The 16,962-nt window shown below is 38.1% G+C and overlaps 1 protein-coding gene across 1 annotated transcript in view; it reads right to left on the bottom strand.

Moving 5' to 3' along the window:
- IMPG1 (interphotoreceptor matrix proteoglycan 1) overlaps positions 1-16,962 on the bottom strand; it is a 48,144-nt gene that overhangs the window by 13,129 nt on the left and 18,053 nt on the right. Inside the window, 7 exon segments of the mRNA XM_088537543.1 lie at positions 5,900-6,437; positions 6,885-6,961; positions 8,395-8,648; positions 9,926-9,946; positions 11,709-11,767; positions 15,569-15,715; positions 16,820-16,911. Of these exon segments, the coding sequence (XP_088393669.1) occupies positions 5,900-6,437; positions 6,885-6,961; positions 8,395-8,648; positions 9,926-9,946; positions 11,709-11,767; positions 15,569-15,715; positions 16,820-16,911 (1,188 nt within the window).

Genomic DNA, 16,962 nt, shown 5'->3' with positions numbered 1-16,962 from the left:
TGTGCACATCCTTTATGAAAGGAACTTTGATTACACAACTATTTATTTTTCCGTAAGTACCTCTGCTTCATGGGGACAGAAGCTCCATGAGCGAGCAGCAAAGCAGCGCTCCCTCATCTTTTCATGGGTAGTTCTAGTATTTGATTTTTGATTTCTGTCCCTCAGTGCTAAGTCCTCCTTCTAATTTTGGATGTCTATAGTTACTTATCCAAGTCTGAACTAATCCCCTATGGATTCCTTTACAGGAAGGCAAAAAGCTCTCTCTGGCAATTCATTTCACTGCAAATCCATTTTTCTTTTTATTTACATTTCTGCATGTGTTGATCAATGCATGGTCTAAAAATAGTAATTCAACCTGCTATTTTGTGTCTCATTAAGGATTTTATATACTCCAGGTAGCTTTCTGCTAATAGTTTTTTTCATTAAAGGCTTTCTGCATGCTTTGTTGAATAAGCTCATTACTTTAAACTTTTGATGTAAGGTTATAAATACACTGAATATATGAATTTTATAATTTTACCACCTACAAAATAAACATACAACTACAAAATGTGGGAGTAAAACAGAGACAAGTAATTGGGCTAGCTTACTTTATAGACCTGTTTCAAAAGACCTACGTGAGAGACATGACTGCCTATGGCATTATCCTGTTCCAGCAGTTCCAAAGGGTGAACTATTCAGGGGACACATGAATACTTCGAATAGATAGGAACAGGCTGTTCCTGTTCCTCCAAGTAGTAACATTTGCCTTCATTCTGCAGTGAAGATCTTCAATAAAATTATCTGTGGGAGAGATACTGGAGAGCAGAAAATGATGATCTGCTAATTCAGACCCAATCCCCCCTTCCAATGCAGTCTCTCCACTGACTTGGGAGAGCTGCTGCACCTATTTATGGCAAATCTGCTGCCTCTTTAAATTAAGGCTCGAAACACATGTGGAAACATCCACCTGGCTCAGGACCCTTCTGACTACAGCAATAGGAAAGTCATTAAGTCCATATTAGTTGCTTTAGGCAGCTAACAGTATTCACAGTCCTAATTAAAGTATTATAAAGAAAGTAGAACAATCAGCCAATATTCCTGCATTTTGTAAAAATATTAAACAGGCAAGAATATAATTAGATACCTGGTATGGACAGCACGTCAGTGGTAGATTATTTTCCATGCCAAATTTGTTTTGCCCTTTATTCAACCCTTACATGATCTCTTAATGAGATTGCTAGACAAAACATCACTCCAGTGTTCAAGTGCTGGAAAAGTATTTTTTTCTGATTGAAATCCTTGATAAATGATTAATCTGAGATTAGAACAATATTGTGAAACAGAGGAAGTAGTAATGTACTAAATAAATACGTAAGTAAGCAAGTAAAATCCATTTACAATGAAAACATGTTAAAATTGTTAATGGCTACTGCAACTATCTTATATTGTAATATATCTTATATTCTTCTGCAGTAAAATTATGCACTATTTGCCGTTTGTATTTATCAGCATTAAAATATATCCCAAACAGGCACGGTGCCATGTCAAACCAAGATGTCTGAATTTGATCAGTATTCAAGTCAATCAACTAAACAGAGGGAAAAAAAAAAGAGATGCAGTGAATTTGCAAATATGAATACACTCTTACAAAGGAATGGAGTTAAATGAGCAGCCTGCTGAAAACTGTAGCTTTAGAAGATTAACAGCTTTTATTCCCATTGCTGACTGATTTGCAATCAAAGCTGAAAATGTATTTAATGAGTTTAAAATAACAAAGTCCATGTTAAAATAATCTAAGACTTTATAAACATCTGTAAAAAAAAATCCGTTTATATATGCCACCATCCTATAGGCTACTGTAATGATTACGGAGCTTCCAGGAGCTCTGCAAGGAGAAACTGGAATCCTGAATACCACTTTGAGATTTTTTATTTTGGAATGGTCAGAAATAAATTCTGATAAATTACAAGTAAAGTACTTGTCCTTCAGAATTGAGTGCACTCTCCAAATCCCTAGACACCTTCTCTATTTTTCTCTATTATATAATAGGAAAAATAGGAGCAAATGTTTGTGACTGATGGCATGATCAGACAGTTTTGTAATACTGGAGTTTATTAGTTTGTGGAAAGATAAAAACAAAATAGAAGTCACATTCTGTATAAATTCAAATAATATGGTTGATCCAAGGACCTAGAAACAAAAAGACAAACACGAAATTAGAAAGTTAAAACTTGTGAGGATTTTCAAATTTTGTCATAATATGAGCACTTAAAATGAAAAATTGTAATACTAAATACAGACTTTTTTTCATATTATATGATCACTTTCACTTGAATAATATGGAATGAATAAGCTCTCTCCATAGTAGATCCAGAGATGTGATCCAGCACATCCAAGTTAATATGCCTTAAATAGTCTAGTACAAATGGCCTGAGTTATTTCCTAACAAGGAATTCACTACTAAAAAGCCACTCTGAGCTTATAATGTATCTTCCTACAAGGATACTGAATCTTCTAAAGAAACAACTGTAGAGTTAGAGAATCAAAACATTACTACGTTTGAGTACAATAGATTATATTTTGAACACAGCATTTTTATCAAAATCAAGTATTTTTACCGAGTGAGGGTAAAAAGTGTGAGTATTATTCAGGGCTTGTTAGTCTCAGCAGGGCAACTTTGGCTGATATTTGTTATTAGAAGACTATACGATGTGTAAACTTCAGTAGCTTCACATAGAATCATAGAATCATAGAATCATAGAATGCTTAAGGTTGGAAGGGACCTCTAGAGGTCATCTAGTCCAACTACCCTGCACACGCAGGGTCACCTAGAGCACATGGCACAGGACTGCGTCCAAGCGGGTTTTGAAGATCTCCAGAGAAGGAGACTCCACAACCTCTCTGGGCAGTCTGTTCCAGTGCTCTGTCACCCTCACTGTCAAGAAATTTTTCCTTAAGTTCATGCATTTATAACCCAGTAAAGGGTAATCTTAGAGCTTCAGCCCGTATTTCTGTATTATTTACCTGCTGCTGTTTTATTACTGCATTGGTAGCAAGTTTCCAAATTAATTTTTGACTATGTTAATATATTGAAGTTATTTGTGATACTGGTCTTTAAACTTCTGAATTTATTTCTGCCTTTTTTATATTCCTTTTTTTAATCAGAGGATTAGAACTACTGCCATCAGTGAAGAATGTAAACTTCCTCAAAGAATTTTTTATTCATTTCAAAAAAAAAAAAAAAAAAAAAAAAAAAAACCCACTAACTGGAACAAAATGCAATCTAAGATTCAGCTAACAGGCCAGATTTTGAGTATTATCACACAGCAGGTACTGCCTCCCTCCCTCCTTTTATCTGACTCCCTGTAGCCTTTGTGGCTGTTGCTGTCAGCCAAGGAAGGAGGTGGGAGAACTTTATCCTTTTTTCCTGCTCCAAATTCCATGCCTGCCCACAGGCAGAAAGATTACCATATATTGGTTTGACAGGATCCAAGACTGAAATGTCACGAAGTCTTTATTAGATACATTACATCTCACTAACTGCGGGGAGTTACCTGCAATCAGCAGAAAGCCTGAGTTTTGGCTAGTAGGATCATTTTAAGGAAGTGCTGTTATGGTGAAGGGGGAAGGGAGAGGCAGTAAAATAGCTCTCATGGTCGTGGACGGGGACAGCCAGGAGTAACGCTGACCCCAGGAGAAGTGACAGCACTTGGGCAACAGGCGTTCAGAGGTAAGGTCAGTTTTGAGAGACTAAAGGGGCACGTGTGACAGTGCAGGAGAACTACCCGCAGGAGCTGAGTAACGGGGCTGGCTACGTGACGCAAAACGATGGCTCTGCAAGAGACCGACCCCACGCGTGAGATTGGGAGGGGGGCAACGTGGTCTGGCTGTGCACGTGTGGAGACCGAGAGGCCAACGTGTGCGTCTGCGCAAGAAAGCTGCGTGGAAACGTCTCAGCGGCTCTGCGGCAGCGCACGGAGGCTCATCTCCCTGCGTACAGGGGGGGAGCCTTCTCACGGTACGAATGGCTTTAGGAGTAATGCCCCTGTGCAGGCAGATTTTCTCAGCAGAAATACAGTATTTTTTTTTATACTTTACATAGTAATGTCACCGAGTCCATGGGATTATCGGTTGTATATAAAACACACAGAGTCTCACTTGCTTTTGTTAAATGCATTTATACTGCATATTTGGGGATGCTTGAATAAGGAATCATATTTGAAGGAAGGAAAGTCTAACCTTAAAACAAAACTGAATGGGTGAAACTGGATACTTTGAGCAAGTGATGTGTTAAACTGGGTATATAGATAGTACCGTTTGTCTCATGCCTTTTTGCTCAGATGATTATTAATTTCAATTTAACATTTTTAAGTATGTTTGAGGATGTGATATAAGTTTTACTCTGTTTAGGTTTTCTGTGTTTTTAGGAGATCATCTTCAATTTAAGTATAATTTTTAGGCTCATCAACCTTGTATATCATGCTTGAGAAACTTATGCAAGTAGACCTACCTTTTCACTCGTCCAAGTGCCAGACTGAATCAGCACCTTCACAAAAACCATTCTTCTTAGCACATCTGAAGCAGCCAGTGACAATCAGGGAGGGTGAAAGGATGCAGAGAGAATCTGACAGGGGAGAAAGTTGAGAGAAGCTTCTCACTTTATGATCAAAGGGAACATAACAAAACTAGAAGACTATAAAATGACAACAGAGGAGTTCTTACCCGTTATCACCAGCGAAGCCAAAAAAGCTGGCTGGCATGTCTGGCACAAACAGTGGGTGAATTCCAGTCCTGAGAGCATCCAGAGTAATTCCCCAGGAAGTGATGGTTTTTTCTCTTCTGTGACAAGGCTGGTTGTGCCAAAAAGAAGGCTATGCCAAACAACACACATGACCTCCAGGCAACTCGAGATGAACCAGGGGTAGAAAGAACCTGCCAGACACCCACAGTTCAGCTTTTCAAGAGACTGCTAGGAAATAGCAGTGAGTGAGGAGGACTATAACCAAATTAATTGACAGGCAGGAGGAAGATGACAAAGGACTCCATTCAAAGCAAGGCTGTGTCAATATGAGAGCAATTATGAAAATACAGTTCATGAGTGAGGCTCTTACCAGTCGCACGTACAGAGATGTGATCACCATCAGTGTTCTTCTCACAGGAAAAACACTGTGACACACTCTGCAGAGTCTTCCCCCCTTTAAGTGTTTCTTGAGAGCCTGAGGATGATCCAGGCTGATAAGACTGAGATGTACAAGTACAACAGAATAACAAAAGGTTTTATTTCCTCCCATATTTCTGGAATGACAGTCCCAGAAATATTGTTTCCTCTATGACATCTTGAAATTTTGGAATAGATGGAGGGGGATGGCAGGAACTGGTGCTCAAAGGTTGATGCTGTATAGGGAGTTGCCATCCCATACATGCCAGTTGCCCCCACACCATAATTCTCCACAGTATCCAGCCTGGATTTCCAGGCTGCTGATACAGGCGATGGAGGCAGCAGACTTGTCAGTATTTGGTTGCGCTATGGAAAACCATGATTTGTGTTTGCCCTTAAGCTCACTCTGCTATCTTTCTGCTGACTTTTTTTTTCATCTGCAGGGTCAACGCTTTTCTGCTAGATATGGAAAACATGCCTATCTTTTCATTTTAGATTGTACTAAAGTTTCTCCACCAAGATTTATATAGTTTTGTTTTTTCACTTATAACATGTTTTTTCCTATACATGTGATAAAGCAGAAGGCGGCATCTCAAATGCAAAGTGTGTTCTACCTTGATGGTCCAGAAATATTTCTGCGACAACTGAAATTGAAATCTTAAAACAATGTTTACAGTACTCCTATGTGACTGTGTATGTGTAGGAACAATTGAATCACTCCCACTCTTTCTAACAACGGGAATGTTTTTTGCTTCTTACCTTGTCCAGTCAGATCATCTTGGTCGGCTTCCTTGAAAGGTCGTTCTGTTATTCCAGTCAGCTCTTTCTCCCTCTCTGCTTCACTCTTCTCATCACTAGCTTCCAGGAAAGTAATTGGGGTAAAGCTACCTGTGGTATAAAGTGCCAGCGTGACGGCCTGCTCTGTTGGGGACTCCAAGTCATCAGTGATTAATTCATTGCTGGTGTACTCATCTGCTGAAGGAAGCAAATAGGAATCTTCTTCCTTTGGAGGACTGTGCGTGCTACCCAGAGCACTGAAAGGCACTGTGAAACTTTGTTGGTCAACAGTGGTATCTTCTATGCTTGTAGAAAGTCTCTCTCGAGACAGTTCTCGAGAAGGTTTGGTAGGAAATGCAGTTTCAGATGAAACAAAATTATTAAAGTCTTCAGGGACCCTGATTTCTCCACTTAGCACAGGGGTTTCAGTTGCAAATTCACCGACTGAGGTGTCTCCTGTTTGGTCCACCGGTGCTGGGCTGGGATAAGGTAGCGGGAGTTCAACACTCATGGAGTCCTCCTAAAAAAGGGATTCAGTAGGAAGAAAGATGAATGCAGTCATTTGCATTAACGTTCACTGCAAAAAAGTCCCATAATATTTAGTCAAAAGATCTTATGAGAAACTAACTTCTCATGAAGTCATGGGATATATAAAATGTCTGACATATGCATGTGATCCTAATCACATTGCCTGTAATTTTAAAATCAAAGATGACTTCTATCCCTATCGTTTGCTCTTCTTCTCTCACTGACATGTGTTACTTTATTTTATGTGTATTACTCATGAACCATGGTTTACCTTATAATTAAAAATGGCAAAGGTATCAAGCAGCAGTATTCATCTGTAAATACTTTAAATAATGTCTCTGCTTTTGCTGTGGAACACCACACTAAGGTCTTTCTAAGACCATTTAAATTCACTTCTTGTGGAAAAAATGAATAAAAATCTCACCCTGAATTAACTTACCAGCTCAGGGGTAGCTAGAGGAATAGTGACCATGGACTGGATATCATTATCAGAATCACTAGGTGGTTTAATAGATTCTGCAAAAAATAACCATATTTTTATACACACACATACAAAGAACTGAATAGTTTCAAGATGATCATGTTGACAACTGATTAAAACTTATAAACTCAGTAAAAAATAGTATTAAGACCATTATTTTCCATCAAAAAATGACTTTTAAAAATCAATGTTAAGAAGAAAGAAGCGTAAGCTTCAATTTAAACTGACAATTGTGAGGAAAGTAGGAATTTTATATGCACTATTCTTTTTACTCTTTATATAGTATTAATGGGATAGGTCTGCAGAGGGCTGAACCATGCATAGCTGGATGAATAATTAAAACCCGTTGAAGTACAAACTACTCAGTGAAATTCACATGGGCTATGATGACTCATTACGCTGCATTGTTCATTAAGCTAAAACTCTCCAGTTTTTCCCAGAGTCCACGGCATTGCTACTCTCAGGAGTTTTGGCTTTAACATCCAGTTGCTCCTTAACCCTCTCTGAAGAGCACTGTAAAACATACTCGCATGCAAGCTGATTTCCTAAAACCAGCAATTAAAAACAGCTAGTGGGAGAAAAGTTACTCAGAAAGAGATATTGTTAAAATATTTTACACACATTATTTTTTTTCTTGACACTTTTAATCTTAATCATGCCAAAAATACTGTTCATTGAAACATTTTTGGTAGAAGAAAATGCTGCTGTTTATAAATGACACATAATGACTAAAATATGCTGAGTGTTTTACTAAAATATGCTGTGTTTTAATATATTGGTGTGTGTGTGTATATATATATATATATATAAAAAAAAAATTAACCTAGCTCTTCAAAACCAGGGCTACGCTAACTTTGAACAAATAATGGATGCACTACAAGGGGACCCAGCTTCAGCTCTTTACGCTTGTCATCTATGCTCCATCTGTGCTTCAGGGAAAGAAATGTCCCCTCACAGTGTGAGATTCACATCACCAATTTTAGCTTGACATCAAATGCTTTTTAAAAAGTGCTTGCCTTTTTCCTGTGACTCCGCTGGAAGGTTAGATAGCTTGCCTACATTGGAGGCTTCATTTTTAGATAGCTAAATCTAGGTTAGAGGAAACCCTCACTTTTTCTCTTATTAAAAATAGGAGACTATCCATACTGGGAAATCAAAATGATTTTGTGGATTTTTATGCTATATTTCTTGCTTTCTCTCCTCTTATTTGTCTGAATCCACAAAATATTCAGCTTTTCTAAATGAATAGAACCTCCAACGTGATAAGAAGTTAGGCTCTAAAATTATAAAAGGTCATTTTGTTTTTAAATTTAACATAGATCTAAGCATCCTTTGGTTGTATATACAGCAATATACAGCAAAATGGGCCATGTCAAATGAAAATGATCTGTGAGGGAGGCAAAGACCTTGCTCAAATTGCATATATTTGCCAGGCAAGGTTTAGGCCTGTAGTGTCTTTCCTACTGACCATCAGTAAACTGAAGTGTTCCGAGGTCCACTGGCAGGGACCTGTCCTCATGGAGCGCGGTGGCAACCAGCTGCTGAAGATCGGTTACTGTGAGTTTAGTTGCAGCTACCTCCTTCTCGTCCTTTGGAGAGAGTGGAGTTTTTTCATTTTCAACCTTGTTAGAGCCAATGGTTGTGAGGTCATCTGCTGGGCTTTTGATGTCTGAGCCATCTCTCTCAAAGTTTACCACGTATCGTGCTATAGTGCTGCTTGATCTGCAAAGGGAGGGTACAATAACGCCCAGTGCAACTAAATCAGTTAATGGTTGAGGACTGACTTAATTTAGAGAAACAAACAATCTCAGCAGCCCCAAAATATAACCACTCATAAAAATAACACAGATATACTTCTTTTTAGTGACATAGTCATCTACAAATTACTTCTGCTATCCCTAAGCCTTCTTTCTTCTATACATCATTCTAAAATAAAAGTTCCAGTTTTGAATAACATTATAAATGTCCTAACATAATCCACTTAAAGCTGACTACTCAGAGACCTGTAGGACTGTTAATAAAGTGTGAAGTTATTGGTTCACACAGTTATAAATGCAAGCTGGAAGTCACCAGAAGCCACAATCACCTATTGGTTATGCAGAAGCTTATGAAAAGTGAGTAAACAGTCTTCAGTTTATAGAACTGCATATAACCAAAAATTCTAATGTTTCATATAATTTTTAATCTTTTGAAGAACAGACAAGAAAATTAACTAATGTTGAAAGCAAATAATTTTCCATAGAGTTAGCTTTTCCAACTCTGAGTGTGTGTATAGATTCTGCTTAGCTGTACTAGTTCAATTATTAATTCATCGCTTTTTGTAAATGCTAGATGCACTTAACTAAAGTGAAAAAAGCAACAAACATATTTGTGAAATGTGTATTGCACTCTGTTGCTTTTGACAGTATCACATAAGCAGAGAGAAAGAAATTTCATCTTATCTAGTATGTACTATGTATTTATGCAACACAATTCCTTCTAAAACATAGGTAAAAGAGAAATTCTGAGAGCTGCTAGAGAAATGATTCTCCTTGAGCACTTTCAAGCAATAACAAAAAATCCCATAGTGGTACGTATTAGCAGTCAAGAGCTCCCAGTATTTTATCAGATTAGAAGGTAGTATCTATGCAAATCAAATCCTACATTTTTTTTGAGAAGAATGTGTATATATATATAAAAAACAGAGATAAGAAATAGCTAATTAAAAATGAAAATGTAAATAAGAAGATTCTCTATTTTTTTTCATTTTAAGTTTATGGCCAGTGGAGATCTCCAGTTATTTAAACATGGATTTTTTTCAGACAATTCTACTCTTCAGAAAGGTCCTGACAGAATTTGATTATGTGTATCTTTCAAATTAAGGCAAAAGATTCTGTACTTGGGCAGAACACAACTTAATTTACTTTGTCACATCAAAATAAAAAAGTATTTAATGGATGTATCTATCTACATTAATTAGTTTATAAAAAGGTTAATCATATTAATCACAGACAAATTACCCATCTTTTTCCTTCTTCTGTCTTCATTCCAACACAGAAAAAAAGGTGTGATAATGCAGTGCAAAAGAAAGAAAAACAGAGATTCATGTATACTGATGAACCATGCAGTCATACATCAAAAGCATCATGACATTTTATCTTCTACTTATCTCTATAGTCTTTACCTCAGGGTGAAAATTACAGCCTAACCTCCATCACTGCAGTGTTTCTCTTTCAAACAAATCTTCATGAATGAGAAGAAGTATCTTGATAGATGGAAAACTTTGTTTTTGTATTTCCAATAAAAACTTATGCAATATCTAAGCTATTGTCATCACTATTATACATTTTTAGAGTGGTAACAAACACCCATGATGTCAAGTGGCGACTATTGCTGTCCCTGTACTTGGTAGCTCAGATCCTAATCACAGGGTAACTTGACCTATCAATTACCTCTGGGTGACTTGCCTGTAGTGACCTACTGTAATGTAATGCTGAGTGCTGCATAATGCCCTGTTATTTTCATTTCCCTGATGAATTCTCTGGCACATCTCTAATATTGTCCTTCAGCACTGCCTTATGGCAAATTCTGCTAACAAATGTACCAAAACAGCCAAAGGAGAGCAGACAACAACATATCTAAGACTGGTTTTGCTTTTGGGAAACAATCCTGGTCTTCTATTTTGATGAACGTGCTTTTTCATCAGCATCTGAGACTGAAGATCAAGACACTAAACAAAAATTGATCTCAGATCTCTAAGGAGTTACAACTCAAGGAGGTTATTTAGCATCAGTTGTGACTGCAAGATGCCTCTACAGATTTTCTCCACTTTTTCTGTAGTAGTCTGCTTTTGCTTTTCTTCCTTTTGCTATAAAAATGTTTAACAACTTGCTTTCACTATGTTTTGTTCTTAACTCTCCCTTTTCCCAGTAATTTTGCAGAGAGCATAGCCAGGAAAAGTAAGTCCTTGTTTAAAATTACACTCCGATGTGATTTTCCCCCAACATGTACCAAGTATTAACAGAGCTGCATCTTCTTCATGCTGTGACATAAGCCCACATGAATGTATGTCTCTTCTTGTTCTTCCTCTCAGTTTCTTTCAGGCTTTAATTGCTATTTGTAATTTTGTTTTCTCTGGACTATTGCATAGCCTGATCTATAGAATCAACCATATGAAATACTCTTTTTTGAAAAAAAAAACGAACAAAAAAAAGCTGATTCTCTATTGAAACAATACATAATATCTTGTATTAGCAGAAAACATAGGAGGAAGTTAAAAATATAAGAAGGGGAAGACGGAAGACAGAAATTTATTCAAAAGTAAAGCATCTGAATGGTTGGAAGTACACAGAAGAAGCCTAGTGCAAAAATTTTGCACGTGCGAATGTATCATATCCTCCTCTTGCCAAAGTGCTTTCACTGTGCTCTATAAAGACCACAGGATCCCCATGCACCCAAATCATTCAAGCTTTTAACACTCTTCGCCTAGCATAATTTAAGAAATTTCATATTTCAATGTTGTTAACAAACAAATGATTTGAAAACATTACTAATCACCTGAAACAGTATTTATAATTTCCTTGGGGAACTAAAACTGCTTCTCCTGCTTAATAATTCAAAGGCTTACAGCCTCACTTGGGATGTATTTGCACTTGATATTTCCTATGTATTGTTCCCAGAAAACAAATTTCTATTTATAGCAATACATGCTCCACTATTAATAGGTCTCTTGATATTGGAGAAGAAAAGGGAGATGAGAATCCTCACAGTCAATAGAAAAATGAATCCCATTTTCTTACTTACTTAAATCCTAATACATGGATTTCTTTGAATCCTGGAAGTTTCTCAAATATTTTTTGCATCTATAATAATAAAAAAAGGTCATTAAGTCAGTGTAAGTTCTGCTGCTAAATGATTTATTTATTTTCTGCTGCCAAAAAGCAAAGGCACAGGTTCGTTACCTAGAACATATTTTTCATATTTCAATAAAAGCTTATGGAACCTGTGTCAACTGCCATTTTTTGGTATCATTATTGCAACTTAAACACACTATTTGGCTTGGTATATGCTGTCTGTATTATCTGTTAACAGGAAAAAAGAAAAGGAAATTACATCTTTTTGGTATTGTAATTATGTAAATTAGTGATAATCTAGTTCATAAGAGAGCAAGTCAAACTATATTGATTCAATCAAAGTTTTGTTTCATGAACTACTCTGTAATTCATCTTAACTGTAAATTATTTTTAAAAAATATTGACCAAATGCTGATGCATTTAGATTGCTTATGAAATTATTTATAAATTAAACATTTTAACTGTCCTGTACAGTCACTTCACATATTTTTAATTCTATTGCAAGTAATTGTGCAGCTAGCACTTTTTAAATAGAAAAGCCAATACAAAGCACAAATAATGAACAGAAAATGTGATTTTTCTATGCATTTTTTAGGCTTCAGAGGGTAAGTATTTTTAGTAGCACCTCCAACACTTGCAACGTATTCAGCCGATCATAAACACTAATGAATCTCTTCGAACTGTAGTAAGATTTATAGAGCAAAGTCAAATGAAATATTTTATGTACTTCTAGTATGTCAGAGGGATTTTTTAATATATTTTTAAGCAAAGTTCCTGTCTGATTAACTTCCTGGTCCTGCTAAGTACCAGGCAGCACATCCTCTCGGCCTTTCATCTGATAGCGAAGTCGGCGGAGTAAAGGGAAGTCAGCACTTGAAAAGAAATGAAAAAGCCTTTTGAGGAATCAGGTCTTTTTAATTCAGTGTATCACTTAAAAAGCATGAACAAATGTGGAAGTCTCTCCACTTTCTTAGTTGTATGATTCTGTACAAACTCAGCATGTATTTAAATTCTTTCATGAGGGAGAATTTGCCTGAATAGGTTTGCACTCAGAACCAGCTTAGCTGTTTCACCACTACTTGAAATGGTTGGTAACCCCAAGGAAGGTGAGACAGGAATATCTGTAAAGCTCTCTCATGTGCAGAGATTTTCACTTCCATTCCTCCTTAGAATGATAGAATCATAGAATCACAGAATGCTTAAGGTTGGTAGGGACCTCTAGAGGTCATCTAGTCCAACCTGCACACGCAGGGTCACGTGGCACAGGCACAGGACTGCATCCAAGCGGGTTTTGAAGATCTCCAGAGAAGGAGAGTCTTCTTTCAGACTTTCCCGAGTCTTTGAAGGAACCAAGGTGGTATGTTTCACTGGCTGTTGCTTAATGCCTGCTCTTTTTCTGGGTTCTATCAGGGGTTGAGAAAGTTTCAGCTTATGGCTCTATATTCCTTTCGACCATCTCTCACAAGAGGAAATTAGGAAAGGAAGTGAGATGGCTGCTTCGCTTCTGAACTTGGTAATTAGAAAAAAGTGAGGCAGAATTAATAATCAGACCGCAGGAAGATTTTTAATAGTATTCAAGGCAATAATATTGAAGGTTACAGATGTTAAGGACCTAAATATCAATAAATTCTGTGTCAGTAGGATAAAATCAATTTTCCTAAACATAGGCCTGCAGTATCATTTTAGATTCCCCAAGGTTTTCTGCTCAGCTGCTGCTTTCATACTTGAAAGCCCTATGCAGATATTCGGATACCTTCAGGCACCTAAAATGGCAACAGATGTTGATGATGATGACGCGGAATCTGTCTTTTAGATGTATCATGCCAAATGACTGTTGCTCTGGGCTCTTGCTGGTTCACTTTATGCCATAATAAATAATGCTTTCTTTTAACAGTTTGCACATAGATAGATTATTATTTCTTACTTTTGCCAAACAAAACTCAATTCACTGAGTAGCATAAGCAATTGAATGTGTATTCCATTTTTTACATGATTTTAAACAAATTCTGTAATATAAAAATGTCCTTCAGAACATTTGCATTGTAAATGCCTGCTGTAACTCCTCTCTTTTGCCATGTCCTAGGATTCGAAGCTGATAGGAGGCTGGAGCCCCACAGTCCCAACTTAAGGCTTTTTTTCTTGGGGTCTGTGCAGGAGTTAGTTACATTCAGATTGAAACCTCCTCACCTTCACCCCTACAGTGTACTTTGGAGAAAAACACATTGACTGTATTTCATGGTCTTGAGTTACAATTTATTTTCTATTTAAAACTGTGTGTCAAGAACGGCTCTGGATGCTTTCAGGTGGATGGATAAAATTTCATGAAAATGGAGAACAGTTTAGCAGTCAAGAAACTTTGCATTTTTTTCCTCATATATTTCTCATGTATACTACAGGAACTTTTTAAAACAACAATAGCAAACTAACTCAAAAGTCAGATAGCTGAATTACAAAATTAGATGTAGCAAGCAAAGCCTGCAGGCTTTGTGTTCTGTGTGAGAATAATCCCAGAAATCTCCAGAGAACCTACTTTTCACCAGCTCTGCCAACACTTTCATCATCATTTTTCCATGTATAACTGAACCTGAACCAGAATAGTAAAATAGCTTGTCCCAAGGAGTACATATGAAATGGATGATAAGCTTTAGTTAATTTTACTGTGCAAACCTCTTGGGAACCTTAGCTTTGTAACTGCTACCTATGAAACTGGTAATTGAACGTTCAGTTAATGCTATTAATTATATAAAAACACAGGTCCTGAAGAAACTACAGTAATGCATAACAAAATGCCTTGGAAATTGTTCTCTTTCTTTGGATTTTTTTTCATTTGTTTCATTTCCCATTAGCTTGCCTTTTTTTTTTTTTTTTTGTAGAAATTAAATTATATCAAAGTACTGTCCAGGAATTCCCCATTAGGCTCAAATGACATTTCTAAAGCTACTGGGGGGTCTAATACTCCATTCTCCAGTTATCTGAGGCTTTACATTTTAAAAAGATGTTGGCTTGGAAGCTTGGTAGCTGAACAGATGTCCTAAAAAGGGGGAAAAGTTGGCTCTACCTGAAGGAAAACTGGAGACAATATCAAGCATCATCTGGTTTAAACAAGGGCAGTTATTTAGATCCTAGTTCAGTTTCATGGTGGAAGTCCCAGTGATGGTAGACACTAAGTAAATACAAAGCATGAAGAGTACCCCAACTTTGTGCTCTTTAGGAAAAATTACAAGGCTTTACTACACATTGTTCCTGGGGAACAACAATGGTTTATCAATATCCAAAGAGAATCACAGAATGCCAGAATGGTTGAGGTTGGAAGGGACCTCTAGAGATCACCTAGTCCAACATCCCTGCTCCTCAGGGACACCCAGAGCACGTGGCACAGGGCGGCATCCAGGCAGGTTTGGAAGGTGCATTGTTTGACCAGTGCCTCTCTGCCCTGTACTGCCGATATCAATAACACTCCTGATCTTTCCTTGTGTAGTGCAATGGTTTATAATTTATACTGCCGTCTTGTTTATAATCATCCTGTGATACTCATAATTGAACTTGCCTGAAAATTTGACATCTTGAATTAGTACAGAGAGTTGGCAGCGTTAGAGTCTATTAACTTCTGCCCATGTCCCTCATTGACCATCAGCAATCCAGTCCCTAGAGACCTGCAAACCAGCATTTTAATCGACCAACACACAGCAGTGGGATGCCTAGCTAGGGATAGTTGCCAAAGTGCCTTCATTTCTCTGTGGTGAGCACATTTCTGCAGTTTCTTATTATGAGCCTGTCAGGGTGTACAAAGCCCATCGCCAGCCTCCTTACCTGGAGCTGAAACTTGGCCGCGAGCTGCCGGTACTGCGGGGACTCAGGGTCATTCAGCTCCGGCGTGTACTCCTGATCGGTAAGGGTGACGCTGAACTCCACCATTTGCTCCACGGGCAGTTCTGGAACTGTGTTTGTTCCCAGCTCCTGAGGGGAAAAAAAGGCAAAAGGGAAAAAGAGGAGAATCATACTTTACTGTGTTTTTTTTTCTGTTTGTTTTCCACACACTTCCATATTTAACAGGAAGGGGAGCTCCTTTTTAAGCCCTTCCCCAAAATGATGTTCCAAACTCTCTCCTGCAAAGGGCGAGGACTCCTAACCACATCTGTTGTTAACCTAATTCTTCTGCCTTTATAAGTGTATAGTACTGTGAGTACCTATGATATGCATAAAGGAGGGTGATAATCAGCCATTTGGTACAAAATGAGGATTGCAAAAAGTTTTCTGGCTTCCAACGCAATGAAAGCAATACAGATGTAATTGCCACTTTGGAGGAAGCTTTGTGGCCTCTAGGAGAGGAACAGGCAGATGCTAAAAGCAATTAGTATCCTACCGGAGACACCTTTAGTGGGTCAGAGGAGATTGACAGGTTGTCCAATGCTGCTCCATGTTTAGACATTTGCAGCCTTGTTTTGCTTTGCTTTTTTTTCTGGTAAAAAAATAGACTTTGTTCTATCTGTGTTACATCTTTCCTGTGCAGTGGAATGCACTGTTATTAAAAGCCCTCTTCTTTTGTTTACTGTTTCCTATCACACTGTGCTGCTCACAAGAACGAAATTATACAACAAACACCTTGAACTAATGTTTTTATCCTATAAATAGAGCTGCGACATGACTTTCTCAGTTCCTTCAGGGAGATGGCTACTAAGGACTGGGACACCAAAGGAGAGAAAAAACGAGGGATTAATTAGGGCCAGTCTCCTAGTAAACCGCAAATTTGTCACAAAAAAAGAAATAGATCTTAACCCCATTTTCTCTTCGTGTTTGTATCAGCTGCTCCCTTCCCACAGCCGCGACACAGGTGAGCGATACGTCGCTGTGAACAGCAGACACGTCCAGCCAGTTTGGGGAATTTGGGGTGAATGTGGTCGACATCGCTCTGCCGCTGCCGCTGCCCTTCTGGAAGTTTCCGCAAAGGCCGTGCAGCGGCTGGGGCAAATAATGTCCCTTCCTCGAGTGCCAATTTTGCTACCTGAGCTCACAAAACCAGAGGTGAAGCAATAAGCGGGATGGGCGCAAAACTGTCCTCACCTTCACGGGAGTCTTTGTGTCGTTGACGATTTCATTGAGCAGCGTCCCGTTGGGAACTGGTGCGTAGGGAGAGAGGGAGGCGCCGGGGGAGCCTGGGAGAGGGGGGAACAAAACGAAACAAAACAGGGATGTGTGCAAGGGTG

Source organism: Tinamus guttatus, unplaced genomic scaffold (genome assembly GCF_059628265.1).
Source record: "Tinamus guttatus ecotype Peru unplaced genomic scaffold, ASM5962826v1 Tinamus_guttatus_pri_ptg000806l, whole genome shotgun sequence".
Classification (NCBI taxonomy): Eukaryota; Metazoa; Chordata; class Aves; order Tinamiformes; family Tinamidae; genus Tinamus; species Tinamus guttatus.
This window is presented reverse-complemented; position numbering and strand designations above follow the sequence as displayed.